The sequence below is a fragment of the Nothobranchius furzeri genome, chromosome 1 (assembly GCF_043380555.1).
Source record: "Nothobranchius furzeri strain GRZ-AD chromosome 1, NfurGRZ-RIMD1, whole genome shotgun sequence".
Classification (NCBI taxonomy): domain Eukaryota; kingdom Metazoa; phylum Chordata; class Actinopteri; order Cyprinodontiformes; family Nothobranchiidae; genus Nothobranchius; species Nothobranchius furzeri.
In genome coordinates this window covers 33,480,920-33,502,833 of record NC_091741.1, presented here as the reverse complement: position 1 = coordinate 33,502,833, position 21,914 = coordinate 33,480,920, and the positions used below count along the sequence as shown (strand labels likewise).

General features: G+C 51.6%; 1 protein-coding gene across 1 annotated transcript; it reads right to left on the bottom strand.

Annotated features, from left to right (window-relative positions):
- Positions 1–24: 24 nt before the first annotated feature.
- Positions 25–21,903, bottom strand: xpot (exportin, tRNA (nuclear export receptor for tRNAs)). The gene is made up of 25 exons (XM_015962793.3): positions 21,766–21,903; positions 20,545–20,698; positions 20,306–20,388; positions 20,175–20,231; positions 16,324–16,393; positions 14,820–15,038; positions 8,646–8,830; positions 8,404–8,572; positions 8,056–8,292; positions 7,937–7,975; positions 7,799–7,861; positions 4,792–4,916; positions 4,057–4,201; positions 3,861–3,980; positions 3,696–3,790; positions 3,555–3,624; positions 3,244–3,482; positions 2,851–3,136; positions 2,587–2,776; positions 921–1,037; positions 734–849; positions 610–657; positions 471–542; positions 292–348; positions 25–220 (listed from the first exon to the last, which is right to left on the bottom strand). Exons 2-25 carry the CDS (start codon positions 20,689–20,691, stop codon positions 194–196), a joined length of 2,976 nt encoding a protein of 991 aa, XP_015818279.3. The 5' UTR covers positions 20,692–20,698; positions 21,766–21,903; the 3' UTR covers positions 25–193.
- Between the last annotated feature and the right edge of the window lie 11 nt (positions 21,904–21,914).

Sequence of the window (21,914 nt, the reverse complement as noted above, 5' to 3'; positions counted from 1 at the left end):
ATCTGGATGTGTGGTTCTTCAGCTTCAGAACCTTCCATCGAGCAGCTCCTCGCTCCGGTTCCCGGGATTTACCCCTCTCCGACTCACGCCTCCAACGTTTTCTTGTTAAGTGCAAAAGCTGTAGGATGAGTTCCTTCCTGCTGCACGGCGAGTTTTCTGCTTCCTGTCTGGCGGTGCGGATGGCGGTCCGGCTTCACAGCCTGGCTCTCTGGAAAAACGCCTGCAGGTAAAAGCAAACCGAGTCACGCCGAGTCGGAACCACGGAGCGCTGGCGGGAATAACGACTCGTACCTTGATGTAGTTCTTCAGCACCTTCACGTCAGGCTGCTGGAGCACATGACACACTTCCTGTTAGACACACACACACACACACACACACGTTAGCAGGACAACATTCCTCTTCCTACATCTCGTTTGAGCTCCAGACCAGCTGACCGCGGTCCGGGTCGGACTGGAGCCGTTCTGGTTACCTGTGCGATCTCCGGAGTGACCTGGAGGGACGGCAGGTACTCGTGCTGCAGGAACTGGAGGAACTCGGGACCCTGGAACAAACGGACGTTTAAAGCAGAACCGCCGGGACGCGAGCGACAGACCAAAGAGGAGTTTTACCCGTTTCAGATGAATCATTTTCAGCGTCAGCGCGCATTCCGAGAGCGTCTGAAACAAAGCGGATCCAGAAGAACCATCAGAACCGGAGCGTGTTCTCAGAACGCACCCAGGAGCAGAAACTCACCAGCACCGTCTGAGCATCAGAGAGGTCAAAGGTCGGCTTGAGAGGTGCCAGGAAACACGCTGGGACGATGTGTTTGTAGATGAAGTCAGGGAAGCCCGCCATGCCGTCTTTCCCTCCTGCAGGTCGGATCAGAACCAGAATAAGAGCTGCGGCGTAGGGAACAGCTGAAGCCAGAGCGGCGACTCACCCCACAGCTCCACCAGCCGGGACAGGATGATGAAGCAGGTCTTCTGGGCGACGGGGTCTGGGAAATCCACGGCGCCCTGGATGATGGTGAACAGAACCCTCTCAATGTTCTCAACTCCTGGAAACAAGACCAGAACCGGGTCACAGGACCTCCAGCATGTCCTCGCTCGTTCTCAGCTGCGTTTGTTCGCTCCAGGCGGGCGCGGCGTTTAGAAACACCACCCGCCTGACACTCGGATTATAAAATTAAAGAAGATGGATGAGAAGAGTACCGTTCTCTACAGAACCTCAGACGTGCCAAACGCGACCAGAACCCTGCTAGAACGGACTCTGGAACCTGGGTTCAGCCCGCACTGGGACCAGAAACGGCTGACCCGACAACAGCTGGGCGGGTCGTTGAACATGAGCTCATCGTCTACATCCACGTGTGTCAGAAACACGGAGTTTGGATTTGATCCTGGTTGGTTTCCTTGAATGCTGGCCACGCCCCCCTACAGGAGCCAATCACGCATTGAGCTAATCTGGATTATGGGCCGGCCCAGATAAGGAAGTGACCGAGGTCGGGTGCTGACCCGGACCAGGAACACGCCGCTGATGCTTTAAGTGCTGGACCTGGCGTCTAGTCACACGCTGGTGGTGATGAGCTACACCGTAACCACAGCTGCCCTGGGACCCTGACAGAGGCGCCACCGGCAGGCGGGGAGGTGGGCGGTCATCATCATCATCCTCATCGTTTTAAAGTGCAGCATGAGAGCTGGCCCAGGTGCTTCACACGGTTTTTCCATGGAAAACATTGTCCCGTCAACACAAGTTTAGACTAAATCCAAAGGAAATTCAGATTTCCCAGCTTCCACCAAGCATCCAAACGCATCATGTACGCACAAATCAGTCAGGTGAGAAACCGTCTCTAAAGGATTTTTGTACTTGTAAACTGATCTGTGTGTACCAGGTGATAACTGATTCCATGCAAACTAAAGACTTGTGGTTAGAAGGTATACTGAAAACAGAAACGGCCCAAGGACGGAGCCCTGCGGCACACCCCATGGCAGAGCACGAGAGGCCGATGTGCTCTAAGCTGGACACTGAACGGTTAGCTAGATAAGAAGGAAACATTCCAGGGCAGTCCCCATCACCCCCACCCACGACCCGAGCCGGTCCAGTAGAAGGCCACGGTATCAAAAGCAGCCGCCAGGTCCAGTAAAAGCAGCAGTGCCCTAGACCCAGAGTCAGATGCAACTAAAATATCATTACGGACCCGAATCATGGCAGAGTCGGTCCTGCGTTGTGGCCTAACAGCAGCCTGAAACACATCCAGCAGTGAGCTGCTGTCCATGTGTGACAACAGTTGTATGAACTACCTTCTCCAGCACCTTAGAGACGGACGGGCCACGAGTTCTCAAAAGCGGAACGATCCTGACCGGACTTTTTCAACGTGGGCTGGACAACCACATCCTTACAGACCTCTGGAACACTCCAGCGCTCACACCAGTGTAGACACGAGTCACGCGCAGGTCTAAGAGGGAGGCGGTCTTTGGGAGAGCCCACTGGCTTCATGGTCAGAGATCTTCCTGTCTGACAGAACCACAGCCAGCTGTTCTGCTGGTTCTCGGTGGAACCCGACCTAGGACTTTGAGATGTCCTACAGAAATGCTAGCGCGGCAGCTCACCCTGATTGGCCATCACCTCGTTCATTCCACTTCCTGTGATGGCCTGGATGAAGCCGAAGTAGCTCCTCCTCAGCATCTGCTTCTCCAGCGCCGCCGTCTGGTCGTTCTCCTCGGCTGGCCTCGCCAGAACCTCGAAGATGGCAAGCACCAGTGGCATGAAGATCTGCTGCAGGAAGGGGGACACCTGCCGCTGCCATGGCAACAGGAGGAGCTCGTTAGTTGGGTGGTGCTGGGTAAAAAGCCTGCTTCAGGATCCGTTCGTACCTTGAACTTGGCTGTGATCTGGCTGATGAGGGGGATGAACTCCTGCAGGTCTTTGGCCTCGCAGTCCTTCAGCATGTGCTCAGAGGCAGCAGGGAAGAAAGGCAACACCTCCTCCTCCAGGCAGATGATCATGCGGTGCAGGAAGGAGCGCACGGCGCTGCGCAGCACCCCCCGCTGGACCGGACAGCTTAGTGCAGGAAGGAAGCTCTGGAGACAGTCCCTGTAGACCTCGGTGCAGCCGCACTGCTTCACCGTCTGCTTGTTGCTGAACGCTTTACTGGTTCGGCTGCAGAAACAGAACCGGAGGTCAGAGGAGCAGCAGGTGGAGGTTCTGCTCATGGTCGGACAGGACCACCGTGAAACCTAAGCTGGAGCTGCGTGAGCCGGTCCCACCTGGCGAAGCCGACAGCGTGGCTCAGACAGTCGGCGAGGGCAACCTGCCGCTCCTCCTCCGTCTCCTGCAGCAGTTTGGCGAGCAGCAGGCGGAAAGCATCCATCAGCGGCGTCAGCAGGCTCCTCATCAGCGCCTGCTTTTGGTCCACGGGACTCTCGCCGCTCACAATCAGCACGCCGGCAGCCTCAAACATGAAGAGCTGGTCATCGCTGGTCAGCAGCGCCCGGAAGCCGTTCTCCTGCACAGAGGGTTGATGTCAGAGAGGAGCGGAGACACCAGGAGGAAACGGCAACAAGGTGGAGGTACCTACAGGAGGAATGAGCTCCAGCAGGTCCTGGATCCTGGTCAGGACATCCTCGATGAAGGCGGTCATGTGTTTACTGCCAACAGAAACATCTGCTCAGAGCTGTGTGACAACAAAGAAGCTCTGACAGCAGAAGCAGCAACTCACTGCAGCGTCTTGATGAACCTGGAGAACAGGTACGCCACGCGACTCCGAACCTTTGGGCTGTTGTGTCTCAGTCCTCTCTGGTCCAGGAACGCCATCTGAAACCAAACACGGGTTAAACACCTGCACTTGGTTAGGAGCTGCAGGCGTAGCGAGGCGGAGGCTCACCAGAACGTTAGGGATGTGCTGAGGCTCCACGATGAAGAACTTATCGTATCTCACCACCGTTTCAAAGAACTCCAGAGACACGGAGGAGTGCTGGTAGCCGCTAACGCCGCAGGACACGAGCTGGGAAGGCAGACCGCATCAGGCTGTAAGGAACCGCCCATTGTCACAACATCAGCTGTTGGGTCATGTGACTCACCGTCCTCATCATGTCCTGCAGAGCACTCGTCTTCGCCGTGTCGCCGGAGAAGTGAGCGCCATGAGACGCTGGCAGCGCTTCGCCGAGCATGTAAAGCAGCCTGATGGCCACCTCCACTTCCATGAAGGAAGTTGTCTGCCACGCCCTGAGGAGGAAGGCCGGGAGTCGTCATCGTCATCGCCACCACATAAGCAATCAGGACAAAAACGCTATATGAAGACATTTGTGGGATCTTAAAGAGCAAGTCACCCCCAAATCAGCCTTTTTTCCTGATAAACGATATAAATGTGTGTGTAGTCGTGCTGCAGACACGTGTCGTCAACACTTTAGCACTTTAGTGCTTTTTAGTTCAAATGTTAATGTTCTGCCTAAAGCTGTCAGTGATGCGCCCTCTTCAGGTAAAAACTCTGCACTGCATTTGAATTTAAATCTGCCATCGCTATTGGCTAAGAGGTGCCCTAGAGCGTTAGCTGGTTCCATATGATGTCACAATGTCGTTGTGAGCCTGTGTGTGTGTGTATTTGTTAGTGGCTCCGCCCTCTCGGTCTGCTAGGCAACAGCATTTGTTGCATTTTTCAAACAGGAAGTGGGAGTGGAGTAATACTCTGGTAGGGGGTGACTTGCTCTTTAAAGTCCCAAACACTCGACTGTTTGATCGTAACGGTTCCAGCAGGACGTCGGTTGTGGTTCAGCTTCCTGGCTGGTCTGTGTGAACCGATGAAAGCGTGCACTCACTGCATGGTGTTGGTGAAGATCCTGCGGACAGCTTCCAGCAGCAGTTCAGGAGATACCTGAGCTAGTCGGTCCAACAGCATCTTCAGCTGCTTCCTGTACTCCACAAACATGGCCTCATCCTCACCCTGAGACACACACAAGGCAAACGTTATCAGAGAACAGGGACTGGCAGGAGATTCATTGTGGAGCGCTACAAGGGTCGGTGCTTGGACCTCAACTGTTCATAATGTATTAATGATCTTGTGAATGTATCTAAGCTACTTGGTACTGATGACAGCAAAACGCTCTCACGTGGAAGTCCCACGTAGATTATATCAGAGGAAAAAATGCCCACATCACTGTAACTTGTCATTTGTTAGTTTTGTGATCATTTCTAATAATATGTTCTTTTTTATCCGCTGCAGTCTTTCCCGCTGAAAGCAGAGAAGAAAACAAAGCCCGTCTTCCACTTCATTGCATTTTTTATGTGGTCGAAGTATCGCTAATCGAAATCGGCGAGTACTCAGATTCAAGTTTCAGTTTGGAAAGAAGTGGTATCACTGCATACCTGAGAATCAGTAATCACCACAGAGACCCTGCAACCCATTAGTCACCACATATAAAATACTGACATTTTGTGATTTGAAAGTATTTCAAGCTAGTAGAAGTACTTCACCCGCAAACATGCAGAAAACATCCAGCAGTTATATGTGAAGGCGACGGTGTGTATTTTCCCTGCCAATAGGGGGCAGTACATACATACATCCTTGGAAGCAAGCAGTATTTTTATGTTCGAGTAAGACTTTACCAACGGATGGCCGTTAGGGCCAAAAATCCCTGGGATCTCTATTTTCTAATGAGTACTACTTCAGATCGTTCAGCCTCCAGCAAAAAGACGAGCACATCAGATTTCCTTTCATCACCGGCGACGAGTGAAGAGGTAAACGTGTAAAACGATGTTTAATACGTTGTTAGAAGGAAGCGTGGCGTCTAATATGTCTTAGACCCGCTAGTTTAGATCCGATTTCTATTTAATTCAACTCAACTTTTCCATCCATCCATCCATCCATCCACTTTCATCCGCTTATCCAGTCAGGTCGCGGGGGCAGTAGCCTAAGGCGAGAGGCCCAGACTTCCCTCTCCCCAGCCACTTGGGCCAGCTCCTCCGGGGAATCCCAAGGCGTTCCCTGGCCAGGTGAGAGACATAGTCCCTCCACCGTGTCCTGGGTCTACCTTTAGGTCTCCTCCCGGTTGGACGTGCCCGGAAAACCTCACCAGGGAGGCGTCCAGGAGGCATCCTGACTAGATGCCCGAGCCACCTCAACTGGCTCCTCTTGATGTGGAGGAGCAGCGGGTCTACTCCGAGCCCCTCCCGGATGACCGAGCTTCTCACCCTATCTCTAAGGGAGAGCCCAGCCACTCTTCGGAGAAAACTCATTTCAGCCGCTTGTATCCGTGATCTCGTTCTTTCGGCCACTACCCAAAGCTCATGACCATAGGTGAGGGTCGGAACGTAGATCGACCGGTAAATCGAGAGCTTCGCCTTCTGGCTCAGCTCTCTCTTCACCACGACAGACCGGTACAACGCCCGCATCACTGCAGATGCAGCACCAATCCGCCTATCGATCTCACGCTCCAGTTTTCCCTCACTCGTGAACAAGACCCCGAGATACTTAAACTCCTCCACTTGGGGCAGGACCTCGTCCCTGACCCGGAGAAGGCTTTCTGCCCTTTTCTGACTCATTCAAGTTTATTTATAAAGCACCAAGTCAGGACCAGAGTCGTCTCAAGGACCTGCACACAGTAAACAATACAGGTCAGGTCATTAAGCCAATCAGCAACAAGTTTCCTACATAAGGAACCCAGCAGGTCGCATCGAGTCACTGACTAGTGTCAGAGTCTTTACAGCAATCCTCATACTAAGCAAGCATATAGCGACAGTGGAGAGGAAAACTCCCTTTTAACAGGAAGAAACCTCCAGAGGATCCTGGCTCAGTATAAGCAGCCATCCTCCACGACTCAGTGACTACATTTACATGCAGCCAATATCCGGGTTATGATCGGGTTAAGGTCGGGATTCGGGTAACTTGCATAACCCGATTTAAATGCGGACGTTGGGGTAGCGTCAGGATGTATGGACTACGTCCAGACGCAATATGCGGTTACCTTCTTGTATATTTTGCTGTCTCTGTACTTTCAGCCGTCAACAAAAGACCTAATGTTCGTACTCATCACCAGACCGATGAAGACAGAGGTTTCCTCGTCACTCCGAAAGTGTGGTGCTGTGCCGCGACTCGCCATGTTGCTCCCAACTTGTTGTTTACTTCCGGAGTTCTGGCGCATACAAGACGTCTCGCTACTCAAAAGACCAAGATTCCTTGTGAACAGAGCATGCGCAGAACACACGCTTTGATGGGGATATCCCGGTATGCGTTACACGACCAAACATTCGGGTTAGAAAAGGGTTACTCCAGGGGTAGTAACCGGGTTTTTAAAAACCCGCTTATGAGCATATCCGGGTTTTTGGCGGTGTTTACATGGACCTGCGGAACCGGGTTATTGTGAATATTCGGGTTTTAAAAGGGTTACTGGCTGCATGTAAACGCACTCAATGAGGTTGGAGAAGATAGAGCGCGCACACACACACACACCAAGTAATGTGTCTATAGTTCTATTGTGATGTCTTAGTAAATATTCTATTAGGTGAGAGATAAACTTTATTGTATTTATTCTAGTGGATCTATAATTAAACGGGTAAACTAGTAGTAGCACATCCAACGTCAAGGAAAGCAAAGCATTATTATCAGGAGAGGGAGAATGTTTTAGTGGTTAGCAGCAGTGTGCTAGTCGATGGCCCCCTCCATGAGGCCACCACAGCTCAGCAGAACATCGTTGTAGCTTCTTCTGGGGAGAAAAACACTTAGAGAGAAAATAAAGTTAACAGCTGAAATAGCAGGAAATAATACAGTTAAAGAGCAGACTGTAGAAGAAAGCAGTAGAGTGTGGAAAGTATAACACAAAACCTCACCTCATTTTCAAAGTTGTACTCGTCGTCGTAGGTCAGTTTCTTCATCACAGCTAGCATGACAGCCTTCACACAGAGAGAGAAGTTGAGCTCTGGTGAGGAGCAGAAACCAGATGATGTGGCCTCCACTCGTCTACTCACCTCGATGTTTGCCTTCTGCTGCTCGGTCAGCTGAGGAAGCTGTCAAATAGAAACACCCGGTTCAGCCTCATCTCAAACCCAAACTGCTGCTGAGCGGCGCCGCTGGCCAGGAGACTCACCTGTTTGAGGACGTTCAGGTAGTCGTAGCAGAAGCCCACGATGTTGGAAGAGATGTCGTCGTCTTCATGGACCAGCAGCTGCAGCAACAGCGGCACTTTGGCCTCGACCGCCTGCAGAGTCTCCGTGGCCTCCTTCACATTTCCGGCTTTCACCAGTTTGGTCCAGCTCAGAACCAGACTCTGACCCATTCCGTTCACCAGTCGTGAGAACTTTGCCAGGAAGTCCACATCCTCCTCCTGAGAAAAGACGTAGTTCACCTGTTGATGACCTGCTGACCTGTCGGTTTACCGAGTCCACGTTTGAACGGGTTTAGACTGCTAGACTGTCTGATGAGCGGGGTCTCCTACCTGCTCCACATTGAAGAACCCAGCCGACTGCAGAACTCGGCACAGAGACTCCACCAGCTTGGTTTTGTCCACCGGGTCCATTCCCTTGTTGATGATTTCGAACAGGCAGTCGCAGGCCTCCTCTCGGAGCTCCTCCATGGACATCTGACTCAGCAGCACGTTCACAAACCTGACAGATTACAGGCTGGATTAATGCGACCGGCCGTTTCAGAACCAGGGTTTCCCCCATCGGGCCCACTGACCGGTCGTTGGCAATGAAGTTCAAGTCGATCCATGACACGTACGCCCCCACCACCTCCAGACACTGACAGGTGAGCTCCGGCTGGGAGCGCTGGTATGTGGTCAGGATCTGGAACCAGGACTCCACCAGGCTCGGGATGCACTGCTCCCTCATGGTGTCTTTAATCAGAGTGTTTCTACGAGTCTCCTGGAGGACACGGCAGCAACAAGTCACGACTCGCACCGCATCGTTTAACATGAACCTGTCCAAGTCACTGAACACACCACAGACCCAAGACCGCGATGTAAAGCTGCGAGGGCCAATCTGCAAAGAAGAGCTAGCTTCCACACCAGAGCGAGGGTTTCGCTGATGTGCGTCGCCGGGGGGGGGGGGGGGTGCTGATGTGCGTTGTTGGGGGGAGGTGGGGTGTGTGTGTGTGAGGACCGTGTCGCTGATGTGCGTCGTTGGGGGGGGTTGCTGATGTGTGTCGTTGGGGGGGGGTTGCTGATGTGTGTCGTTGGGGGGTGGGGGGGTGGGGTCGCTGATGTGTGTCGTTGGGGGGTGGTGGTGGGGGGGGGGGGGGTCGCTGATGTGTGTCGTTGGGGGGGGGGTCGCTGATGTGCGTCGTTGGGGGGGGGTCGCTGATGTGTGTCGTTGGGGGGGGGGGTTGCTGATGTGTGTCGTTGGGGGGTGGGGGGGTGGGGTCGCTGATGTGTGTCGTTGGGGGGTGGGGTCGCTGATGTGTGTCGTTGGGGGGTGGTTGTGGGGGGGGGGGTTGCTGATGTGCGTCGTTGGGGGGGGGTCGCTGATGTGTGTCGTTGGGGGGGGGGTCGCTGATGTGTGTCGTTGGGGGGGGGTCGCTGATGTGTGTCGTTGGGGGGGGGGTTGCTGATGTGTGTCGTTGGGGGGTGGGGTCGCTGATGTGTGTCGTTGGGGGGGGGGGGGGGTCGCTGATGTGTGTCGTTGGGGGGGGGGGTTGCTGATGTGTGTCGTAGGTAGCCGGCGCGTGAGACGTCGTCCTGGATCCCTGAACAAGCGGCTGGCCCGATCCGGCCCAGCTTCTGACCCGATGGTTCCGAGATGTCTCCTGGATTACTCGGCTCCCTTCCCAGGGAACTCGGCCGGCTCTGAGGGTGAACCAGCACCGCGCCACGGCCGATCGGCTCGAAGATCACGCCAGACTGGGGTTTGCTGGGAGAATCTGCGCTCGGTTACGGGCACAGAGTTAGAGGGGACTGGGTCCGTGCGCGATCTTGGTGCTGCAGCCCCGCTGCAGACCCGGTTTGGTTTGGTCAATGCCAGGTCTGTGCTGAACAAAACTTTTATTCTTCGTGACTTTTTTATTCAGCATGACCTGGGTTTTCTCTGCATCTGTGAGTCCTGGATCCCGTTTGGCGACACAAGTTCCCTACTCGAGCTCATACCACCTGGCTGCTCGTGTTTTAATACCCCCAGACCACGGGGCAGAGGTGGAGGGCTGGTTGTTGTTTTTAAATCCAGCTTTCCTTGTAAACAGCTTACACCCACCATGTCATTTTCTTCCTTTGAACTGTGCTTATCTGAACTGTGCATCTCCCCCCCGCCTGCTCGTTGTGCTGATTTATCGCCCTCCAAAGACTGACTCTAACTTCCTTAATGATTTCAGTGATCTTGTGGCAGACTGCATCCTAAAATATGACTATGTCCTATTTTTTGGTGATTTTAACATCCATATCTGCTGTCCTGACAATGTGCTTGCTAAAGGTTTTTTTATTTGCTAGATTCATTCAATCTAACTCAATGGGTATCATCCCCAACTCAAGCCAGGGGTCACACCCTGGACCTGGTTATCTCTTATGGTCTACCCATCATGAACCTTGTGACTTTGCCTCCGGTGTTCTCTGACCACTCTCCAATACTCTGTCATGTTACGTTGCCATGTCCTGTCCCTGTGTGTGAAGCTCCCGCTACTAGGTTCAGAGCCCTGGATGCAGACACTATTTCAAAGTTTGTGGACTGTATGTCTGTAAGGTTAGAGACCTTTAACCCAGATCCATCTAACGTTGATCACTATTCACAACACTTTGATGTACTTTGTAATCAGGTGCTGGACGTGGTTACCCCTCTCAAACTGTGCAAGTCTCGGCCTAGGAGGGAGCCTTGGCTCTCTGATGTCACACGGGCTTGCAGGCGGGCGTGAAGATCCTCTGAGAGAAAGTGGAAAAAGGATGGCCTACAGGTCTCGCGTGAGTTGTTCAGAGCATCTCTGGTTGCTTATCAGGATGCAGTGAGGGCCGCCAGAACGGCCTACTTTGCAGACATCATTGAGACAAACTCCAATAATCCTAAGATTCTCTACAAAACACTAAACTCTGTTCTGGTGTATCAGGAGCCTAGCTCCATGTCTCCTACAGCTGCTGGAAACTCTGAAGCTTTTCACAGATTCTTTGTTGATAAAGTGTCGGGCATTAGAGCAGTCATTTCAGGTAACTCTGTTGACCCTGTTCCAGTTCCTCCATCACCACCCACCCTGAGCTCCCTCAGTACAGTTTTATACTCTGAGCTGAGTAAGCTAGTTGCGAGGCAGAAGCCATCTGGCTCTCCACTTGACGTTCTGCCGCCTCGTCTCTGGAAGGCTGCCTTTCCGTGTCTTGGCCCTTCACTTGGTCAGATTATCAATGGGAGCCTCAGCACAGGTGTGGTCCCAGCTGCTTTGAAAGCAGCAGTTATTCGGCCGACCCTGAAGAAACCTGGTGCTGATGTCTCTGTGATAGAAAATTACAGGCCTATGTCTACCTTTTACATCAAAACTGCTTGAGAAAGTCGTTTATCAGCAGCTGGTCTCACATTTAGCTGACTCTGATCTGTTTGAGGTTTTCCAATCAGGGTTCAGGTCTGGCCATAGCACAGAGTCAGCTCCACTGAGGGTCCTAAATGACATCTATCTATCACTAGATCAGGGAACATCTGTGGTGCTTCTGTTATTAGACCTGACAGCAGCCTTCGACACAGTTGACCACGCGATTCTACTCGATCGCTTGGAACGATGGGTTGGGATCAAAGGGTCAGCTCTGGACTGGTTTAGATCGTATCTCCACAACAGGACATTCTGTGTTAAACTGGGTGATGTTTTTTCTTCTTGGGAGGGGCTCCGCTGGGGGGTCCCGCAGGGGTCGATCCTTGGTCCTCTTTTGTTTGCCATTTATCTGCTACCTCTGGGGTCAATCTTTCGTAAACATGGCCTATCATTCCATCTGTATGCTGACGATTGCCAGATTTACTCTCCATTGTGTCAGGAGAAAGGTCACTCTATTCAGTCCTTTGTCTCCTGTGTTAATGAGGTGAAGTCTTGGCTAATGTCCAACTATCTACATCTGAATGAGGGAAAGACAGAGCTCATTGTTTTTCACCCCAACAGCAGGAATGTGGATCGTCATGTTGACCTTGGCCCTCTTTCTCCCTACTCAAAACCAGTTGTCACCAGTTTGGGAGTGAAAATTGATGCTGGACTTAAATTTGATGCTCACATCAATTCTGTGATCCGGTCCAGTTTCTTTCACCTGAGACGCCTTGCTAAAATCAAGCATATGCTGTCGAGAGCCCACCTGGAGCGGGTACTGCATGCCTTTGTTATTTCTCGGCTTGACTACTGCAACTCTCTCTATGCAGGGTTGTGTCAGTCAACACTGCATCGCCTACAGGTTGTGCAGAACAGCGCTGCCAGGTTCCTGACTGGGACCAGGAAACGGGACCACATTAGCCCAGTTCTGGCCTCCCTGCACTGGCTTCCGATTTGCTATCGCTCACAATTCAAAATACTCGTCTTTGTTTATCATTTCTTCCAGGGTGGTGCTCCCCCCTATCTGGCCACACTCCTGAACAAACATTCCCCATCACGCGCTCTGCGCTCCTCTGACCAAGGCCTGCTCGCTGTCCCTCGGTCTAGGTGTCGTACCCGTGGGGACCGGGCTTTCTCAGTCCTAGCACCGTTACTCTGGAACCAGTTGCCACCCTCAGTCAGGCTGTCCCCTTCTCTGCCAGTCTTTAAGAATCACCTAAAAACACACCTCCTCCGCTTGGCGTTTCCAGAACATGTTTGATTTTGGCCCTCTTTTATGTTGAATCCATTCCACAGTTTTCATTGGTACACTCAATCCATCCATTCAATCCAATTGTGTTTCACACATTTGTATTTTACCGGAATGTTTCATCTATCTTGTTATTTCCATTTTGTATTTTGTAATTTGAATTTCTTTTATTGTTGATTTATTCAGTATAATTACTTACAACTGTACCATGTTCAGCGCTTTGGGCTTCCTGACAGGGTTGCGGAAGGCGCTTTATAAATAAAGCTTTGATTGATTGGTTGGTTGGGGGGTGGGGGGGGGGTTGCTGATGTGTGTCGTTGGGGGGTGGGGGGGGGGGTCGCTGATGTGTGTCGTTGGGGGGTGGGGGTGGGGTCGCTGATGTGTGTCGTTGGGGGGTGGGGGGTGGGGGTCGCTGATGTGTGTCGTTGGGGGGGGGGTCGCTGATGTGTGTCGTTGGGGGAGGGTGCTGATGTTTGTCGTTGGGGGGGGGGGGGGGGGTTGCTGATGTGTGTCGTTGGGGGAGGGTGCTGATGTTTGTCGTTGGGGGGTGGGGGGGGGTCGCTGATGTGTGTCGTTGGGGGAGGGTGCTGATGTTTGTCGTTGGGGGGTGGGGGGTGGGGTCGCTGATGTGTGTCGTTGGGGGGGGGGGGTTGCTGATGTGTGTCGTTGGGGGAGGGTGCTGATGTTTGTCGTTGGGGGAGGGTGCTGATGTTTGTCGTTGGGGGGGGGGGGGGGGTTGCTGATGTGTGTCGTTGGGGGAGGGTGCTGATGTTTGTCGTTGGGGGGTGGGGGGGGGTTGCTGATGTGTGTCGTTGGGGGTGGGGGGGTCGCTGATGTGTGTCGTTGGGGGGGGGGTTGCTGATGTGTGTCGTTGGGGGAGGGTGCTGATGTTTGTCGTTGGGGGAGGGTGCTGATGTTTGTCGTTGGGGGGGGGGGGGGTTGCTGATGTGTGTCGTTGGGGGAGGGTGCTGATGTTTGTCGTTGGGGGGTGGGGGGGGGGTTGCTGATGTGTGTCGTTGGGGGGTGGGGGGGTCGCTGATGTGTGTCGTTGGGGGAGGGTGCTGATGTTTGTCGTTGGGGGAGGGGGGTTGCTGATGTGTGTCGTTGGGGGGAGGGGGGGGGGTTGCTGCCCTGCGTCGCCAGGGGGGTTGTGTGAGGACCGTGTCGTTGATGTGTGTCGCCAGGGGGGGTGGGGGGGGGGTGCGTCGTTGGGGGAGATGGGGGTGTGTGTGTGTGTGAGGACCGTGTCGCTGATGTGTGTCGTTGGGGGGGGGGGGGGTTTGCTGATGTGCGTCGTTGGGGGGTGGGGGGGGTGTATGTGAGGACCGTGTCATTGATGTGTGTCGCCGGGGGGGGGGGGGGGGGGACCGTGTCGCTGACGTGAGTTTTCCATGATACACTGATAAATGTTTTAGTAACAATAAATGCTGAAAATACCAAAATACTCAGTTTGAAATAGTCTCTCTCAATATTAGTAAACAAAGATGCATCATTACTAAATATTTGTTTATAAAAAAGAAACAAACAGAGTTTTGTGACACATTTTCAAACAAACCATAAAACACATTTACTACAAACGAGGGCTGAACGAGATCTCTCTTGGGTAAGATGCTGAAACTCGAGTTTCTGGCCGGTCACGGCGGGTTTATTCAGAAAAACCAGGTCAGGTCTTCTGTTTCTGGTGGACTGCCCCATTGACTGACATCCACAGAGGTCCAATCACAGCGCTCCATCAGCTAGGTGGGTGGGATGTTAGTGCAAATGAATAAAACAAACACGGCAACGGCTCCGTAGCGACCCGATCACAACGCTCTGTGGGCGGGCTGATGCACCTTGACAGCTGCTCCATGTGAACATGTAGCCGGGCCACGGGCCACTGACGGCTGTCGGTCGTGGGGCGGGACCTACGGTTTCTGCACGCTATTGGATAACAAACGTGACGTACTCACGGCTACGGATGTCAGTCAAATAAGGTTTTGTGGTTTTGGTTCCTTCTCCAGACCTGGAACCTCCAAGAACCAAATTATTAGCCTGTGCTAAGCCCTGGAGGAAGCCATCTTTAACCAGGAACGTCTCTGGAAAACCAAATAATCCATGAAACGTACTCCTGACCTCCCTGTGCTGCTCACCTCTGGTGTGTGCAGGATGTCCCTGTCCACCACTTCAGCGTCGATCGCCATCAGCGTCCTCAGGTAGATGTCGATGCCATGCGGGTTCAGACCCACCAGGGACAGAATGTCAAAGAAGAACTTGGGCCAGAGAGTCAGGTACTCCATGATGAAGGTGAGGGCGAACACCTGAGCTGCCTTGTTCCTGATGAAGGACTTCTCCTGCTGAGCGTTCATCAGCTGCAGAACGACGGGGACACGAACATCAGGCAGGTAAAACCTGGACTTTCCCTTGGTTTCTACAACTCCGGGTAAAAACATCTCAACAGGAAATAAACCACGAGAGACTTCTTAATAAGAACAGAACATAAAAACGATCAAATGGACCAAACTAGAAATAAAATAAAACCATTCTAGTTACAAACTAGTCTTCTTAGATGAATAAAGAGTCAGAGTCACAGAGACAGAACTGTCGATGCTGAGCTCTGCTTTCCACCCGGACCCGTTTAGATGTGACACAGATCTTCTGATGTGTTCAGACTTTGTAACAAATACACCTGGGGGGTATTCCAGACAGCGAGGTGTTTCCCGGTGTAACCGTCCCTAACTCGGCTCTCCGACCGTGGCTAGCCTCCCAGTCACCATGGTAACAAACCTGCTCCGAGGCAGGCTAGCAGCTAGGCTTACTGACGCTTTGTGAATATGATTGGACGAGGCAAGTGACGTCACCTTTTCCTCGTCAGTAGCTGGCAGCTACGAGGTGGTGAATGAGCGCCCCCGCTGGCCCACGGCGGTAGCAGCAGCGTTGTTCCTGATGGCTAAATTATGACTAAATGTTGCGTTTAAACATGAGCTGTAGCTGGATTTACATCTTTGTTGTGTTTAATCTTCATTTGCAGCCGATGTCAGCATCATTAATAAATATAAATCAGCTTTGGTCTGGGATGGGCCCGTATCATTAACACGCTGTCCTCGTTATGTTTAATAGCCTCGAACTAGCTTACAGCTGCTAACATAACACATGTAGCATACTACTGCTGTGCATACACATGTTCTCTGGTCACACGTGTCAAACATGCTAACATTTGATTTAAATGCCACGCGTGATGCTTTTCCTGGGGGTGTAATACATGAGCTAACTGTGTATTTGTGACAGTTAACTTTAGGGTCACATGACCACCATGAACGTCTGCTGTTGAAACTCAGCTCCTCCCGTCTAAAAACATCCAGACTCTGGAGCAGAACATGAAAACGACATAAATGATGAAACTTTAATAAAATATGTGGAGAAACAAGAGCTGAAGCAGACTTCCGGCGTTGCCATGGAAACATTTTAACTCTGCGCTCTAGGAGACTGAATCCTAGAATCCTGTGGGAGTGGAGTGGAGCGTTTTTTCGAGCAGGGATGAATTAGAAGATCCCCGATGCTCAAACCCCCCCCAGGTGTTGTCACTGAACCTGTGTGTGAGAGGACTCGGGTCCATCACGTCTAGACCAGATAAAACAGGTGAATGAGGCCTTTTACCTGAGACTGGAGCCACGTCATCAGCGTCTCTCTGATCAGCTGCTGCTGAGCTGCACTCAGGGCAGCATGTCTGCAACACAACACAAGCCCGATCAGAACCACACGAGCCGGGTTAGAACCACACAAGCCGGGTTAGAACCACACAAGCTGGGTTTGAACCACACAAGTATGGAGCTAGGATTGGGACAATATTCAGCGTAACTTGTACCAAGTCTTGTAACTTGGAACATGTTTCATGACATGTAACTTTAGTTTTCTAGCTTGTAATTCTAAATTTGTACATGTATTTTTTATTTTGTAACATCAAACATTCATTCAGAAACATGAAACTTTTGTTTTGTAACTAGCAGACTTCCAAATTGAAAAAATCAAGGTACAAGTTTGAAATCAAACCTCTCAAAACACACATTTCATTCTACAGGAACAAACCTCAAATCCTACAGTTACAGATCTTTTTGTCTCGATTCTAGCGTCGGTGGGAGGAACTTGGGTGGAACCAATGAGAGCACGAGTCTTAGCTACCAATCATGTTTCTCGAATTCCTGTCCAATCATTGGGAGGAGGGCAGGCTTCTGTCCAAGCCCGCACAATGGAGCTCTAAAATGGAGTCAAACCCGGAAGTACCAAAAATTGCACTTCCACCCTCATCCACTAGGGGCTGGTGTCAGAAGCGAGCAAATCCTCATTGACTCCCATGTTAAAAATACCAATTTGACAGCAGAAATAAACATGTTTACAGCCTGGTACCAGAACATGTTTTTGGTTTAAATGATCTAGTTTACACTCATGACAACTCTGAGGGGGGTGAATGTTTTTCTCACTCTTCTGTTTAAGTGTATTAAAAGCCTAAAATTCTGTATAATTAATGAGCATCAGACCCACGTGACCACAGAGCTAGCTCCGTGGAAAGGCCTCAGTAGAGCCTCGGTCTGGCCTGGAAACTGCTCCGGGATTTTGAGTCTCTGTGTGTGTGTATTCTTGTTTGGACATTATTTGTGCAATTGTTGGACAAAATGACTTGCTGTGGCATTAATTGCACTAATAGAGCGTCCAAGGAGTCTCCACTTCATTCTTTTCGGTAAGTAAAATTATATTTATGTATTTTAGGTCACTGCCGAGCTGAGCTTAGATTTTAACATGTACTGTTTAACCATGACATTTAAATGTAATAGGGTAAAACCCAGTGCATTTAACATAATGCTGCACTTTAGAAAATGGGTTGAAATATAACATGTTGGTGGAGCTGGGTTCCCACTATCGGCTTGTGGAGCTCTCGGAGACCTCTGTGTTCCACCCGGTTTTACCCAGCGGTCAGCCCGGCGTATCTCTGACTCAGAAGCTCTGGTGTTGTGCACAGTTAACTCTGGTTGTAGCTAGGTTACTACCTCCGTTAGCTTAGCTCCCACCTCAGCGTTAGCTTTGGGTTAGCTTCAGGTTAGCTTGTAGCTAGTTCGACCGGGTGTCGTCAGTTGATCCCAGCCTTACAGCCCCACCCTCAGCTCCTCCTCTCTTCCCTTTTGTGGAATTGTCTGGGCTTGACGGAACCTGTGACACGGTCAAAATGGCGGTGGTGGCCACCTCCCATTTGTCTTAAAAAACGTGTTATTGGAGCCTATGGAAACCCATTGTCCAATATTTATATGTCGATGGTAGCAACACGTCGGACCTAAACATTTGCTAAAAATAGCAGTTTTTACACAACCCGTGGGACTTTTTATTGTGTTGTTATTGACGTCTGTTGTCCCTCGGGGTCGCTGCAGGAGGACGCGGGTATTTATGAGGAAAATGAAAGAAAGTAAATAAATGTTTTGTGATCTGTATAATTTGACAAAACCACAGCAAACATGCTTTCTCGACAATCCTTGTTATCGTGTGAGAAAATAAAGTGTTGAAATTAAAACGGATGTGTGTTAATAGGGAAACAGCTGCTGAGCCATGTTTGTGCATGCACCGTGAGCGGTTCTGGTTCTGTTTGGGCCGCAGCCGCTCGCAGCGCTACTTCAACAGTTATCCTAGTTTTTGTCTGGCTTGCAGGCTAGCAGATTCTCGCACCAGGGGGGAATCGGCTCAGGTTGTTTACTTGTTTTTTGCACAGGCTTTTGTTTACTGTGAAGTAAAGTTGAAGAGCTGAAGTTTCAAAAACTAATTTTGAATAAAACTTGAAGAATAATTGGGTGTATTGGCCCGTTAGCCGTTTCCCGAATCGGAAGCTAACTTCAGCCTCGTTTTTAAGAGGTCTTTCATATTTTATAACATGCTATTTGATATAATTGTCTACAAACACAAAAGGATCATTTATTAGAGTACTCGATTCATCGATAAAAGATCCGATAGAGTACTCGATTACAAAAATATTCGATAGCTGCAGCCCCAACCACACAAGCCGGTTTAGAACCACACAAGCCGGTTTAGAACCACACAAGCCGGGTTTGAACCACACAAGCCGGGTTTAGAACCACACAAGCCGGTTTAGAACCACACAAGCCGGTTTAGAACCACACGAGCCGGTTTAGAACCACACAAGCAGGGTTTAGAACCACACAAGCAGGGTTTAGAACCACACGAGCCGGGTTTGAACCACACGAGCCGGGTTTGAACCACACGAGCCGGGTTTAGAACCACACGAGCCGGTTTAGAACCACACGAGCCGGGTTTGAACCACACGAGCCGGGTTTGAACCACACGAGCTGGGTTTGAACCACACGAGCCGGGTTTGAACCACACGAGCCGGGTTTGAACCACACGAGCCGGGTTTGAACCACACGAGCCGGGTTTGAACCACACAAGCCGGTTTAGAACCACACAAGCCGGTTTAGAACCACACAAGCCGGGTTTGAACCACACAAGCCGGGTTTGAACCACACAAGCCGGGTTTAGAACCACACAAGCCGGTTTAGAACCACACAAGCCGGTTTAGAACCACACAAGCAGGGTTTAGAACCACACAAGCAGGGTTTAGAACCACACAAGCCGGGTTTGAACCACACGAGCCGGGTTTGAACCACACGAGCCGGGTTTAGAACCACACGAGCCGGGTTTGAACCACACGAGCCGGTTTAGAACCACACGAGCCGGGTTTGAACCACACGAGCTGGGTTTGAACCACACGAGCCGGGTTTGAACCACACGAGCCGGGTTTGAACCACACGAGCCGGGTTTGAACCACACGAGCCGGGTTTGAACCACACAAGCCGGTTTAGAACCACACAAGCCGGTTTAGAACCACACGAGCCGGTTTAGAACCACACGAGCCGGGTTTAGAACCACACAAGCCGGTTTAGAACCACACGAGCCGGTTTAGAACCACACGAGCCGGGTTTGAACCACACGAGCCGGTTTAGAACCACACGAGCCGGGTTTAGAACCACACGAGCCGGGTTTAGAACCACACGAGCCGGGTTTAGAACCACACGAGCCGGGTTTAGAACCACACGAGCCGGGTTTGAACCACACGAGCCGGGTTTGAACCACACGAGCCGGGTTTGAACCACACGAGCCGGTTTAGAACCACACGAGCCGGGTTTGAACCACACGAGCCGGTTTAGAACCACACGAGCCGGGTTTAGAACCACACAAGCCGGGTTTGAACCACACAAGCCGGGTTTGAACCACACAAGCCGGTTTAGAACCACACAAGCCGGTTTAGAACCACACAAGCCGGGTTTAGAACCACACAAGCCGGTTTAGAACCACACAAGCCGGGTTTAGAACCACACAAGCCGGGTTTAGAACCACACAAGCCGGTTTAGAACCACACAAGCCGGGTTTGAACCACACAAGCCGGGTTTGAACCACACAAGCCGGGTTTAGAAAAGAAACTAGTAAAGAAACAGGTTCCTCCCCTTCCTCACCTGAACTTCACCTGATGTTCTAACACTTGGAAGCAGAAGAACTTGACATGGTCGTCACTGAAACACAGGCAATCTCGTTAACTGGTTGGACACCTGAACAGGAAGTTATCTAGACAGGAAGTGATGCTCACCTGTAAAGCCCTTTGGCGAGGACATCAGCACACACCTCCCAGGCATTCTGAGAATCCTTGAGTTGCTCAAAGTAAGCCAGGGCCTGCGCGCGCACACACACACACACACACACACACACACACACACAAATAAAATCCACATTGGTTCAGCACTCTGCTGGTGTTCCTGAAGCAGGAGCAGCGCCCCCTGCTGGAGCACAGCATTGCTGCAGGAGCAGCACAAGGCCGAGGAGACTCACCCGCTGCCTGTATGAGGCGTCAGCGTTCGGGTTAAGCCCCAGCAGAGCCTGCTCGTCCATGACTGCTCCAGCAGACTGGCAGGCCATTTGTAGGTTAACTCCAGTCCGAGAAAGGTCCAGTTCTTGGTGCTGTTGTTGGACAAACATGTGTCATCTGCTCAGAGGAAAGTCTGTAGTTAGAAACCCTGTGCTTCCTGGACCCAGTCTGAGAAGTGCTAAATGACCAGAACCAAACATTTACAATATTCAAACTGTTCAAACCAAAGACAACCTTGTGAAGGGATTAGTGGCACGATATAAAAGATTGTTCTGTCTTTGTCTTTACTGCCGACCAGAACCTGGACATTCCAGATGTTTTTCTGATCGTCTCTTAAAAAAAGTTGTTTTCATACATTTGTAAACATCTGGTGGCTGAAGCTCCAAACAGCGAAGATAAACGCAGGAAGTTCCTGCAACACCCGGTCGACCCCTGACCTCTGACGGGTATGAAGGGTTAACCTCTGAATGTAGTTAGTGATGGATCCCTGCAGTGCGTAGCCGCCGCTGCTCCTCTACATCAAGGGGCCAACTGAGGTGGTTTGGACATCTGGTCAGGAGGCCCCCTGGAGAGGGGTTTCATGCCCAGGCAGGAGGCCCCCCAGGACCTGATGGAGGGATTGTCCCTGTGGGCCTGGGAACACCTGGGATTCCCCCGACGGAGCTGAGGCTGCTGGGGAGAGGGCGGGTTGAGCCTCGCTGCTGCCCCATGACCCGGACCGGATAAGCGGGTGAACGTTGACGTACGAGCCGTATTCAGCCACAGCTGGGTGACAATCGAAGCGCGTGGACAGCTTTCTGATGCAACACGACACCCAGACAACGGTTCTGATTCACGTTAAGACCGACTTCCACCGGTGACTTCAGCAGTCAGTCTGCGGACTTGAGCTCTCTCTCCACCGGACAAACAATCACAATATCCCAGAAATCACCGGACCTACCAGCTGCACTAGCAGCTAGCTCCCGCTGCAGGAGGATCCGATCCAGGCGGCCCAGCCACCTGGAGGTTCTGATAGGCCGTGGATCTGGTCGGAGAAAATGTGCATGTGCTTTTGTGTTAGTTGTGTTTTATCCCGGTTTAACTCGGCCCGGTTTCGCTGACGGCGGATCACCGATCACGTACACATCAGCACTAACGGCGGGTAACAGGTCCTCTTCTTCTCGAACACAAAGCACGCAGCTCACCTTCAGGAAAGCTGACTCATGCGGTGGTTTCTCTCTCCTTAGATCATCACGGAGCCGCGGAGAATCCGCCAGAAGTCAGCCGCATGTCGGTGACGGTGGAAACCATACAGCATGTCCGCTCCCGGTTCATATCCGGCGGCCCAGGAAGT

Coding starts and splice junctions, on each gene's coding strand:
- xpot (XM_015962793.3), bottom strand. CDS start 20,691: ATGTTTGTCCAACAACAGCACCAAGAACTGGACCTTTCTCGGACTGGA. Junction 3,981..4,056: donor TGCAGGACATGATGAGGACG/GTGAGTCACATG, acceptor CTGCCTTCCCAG/CTCGTGTCCTGCGGCGTTAG. Junction 221..291: donor TGCTGAAGAACTACATCAAG/GTACGAGTCGTT, acceptor TTTTACCTGCAG/GCGTTTTTCCAGAGAGCCAG.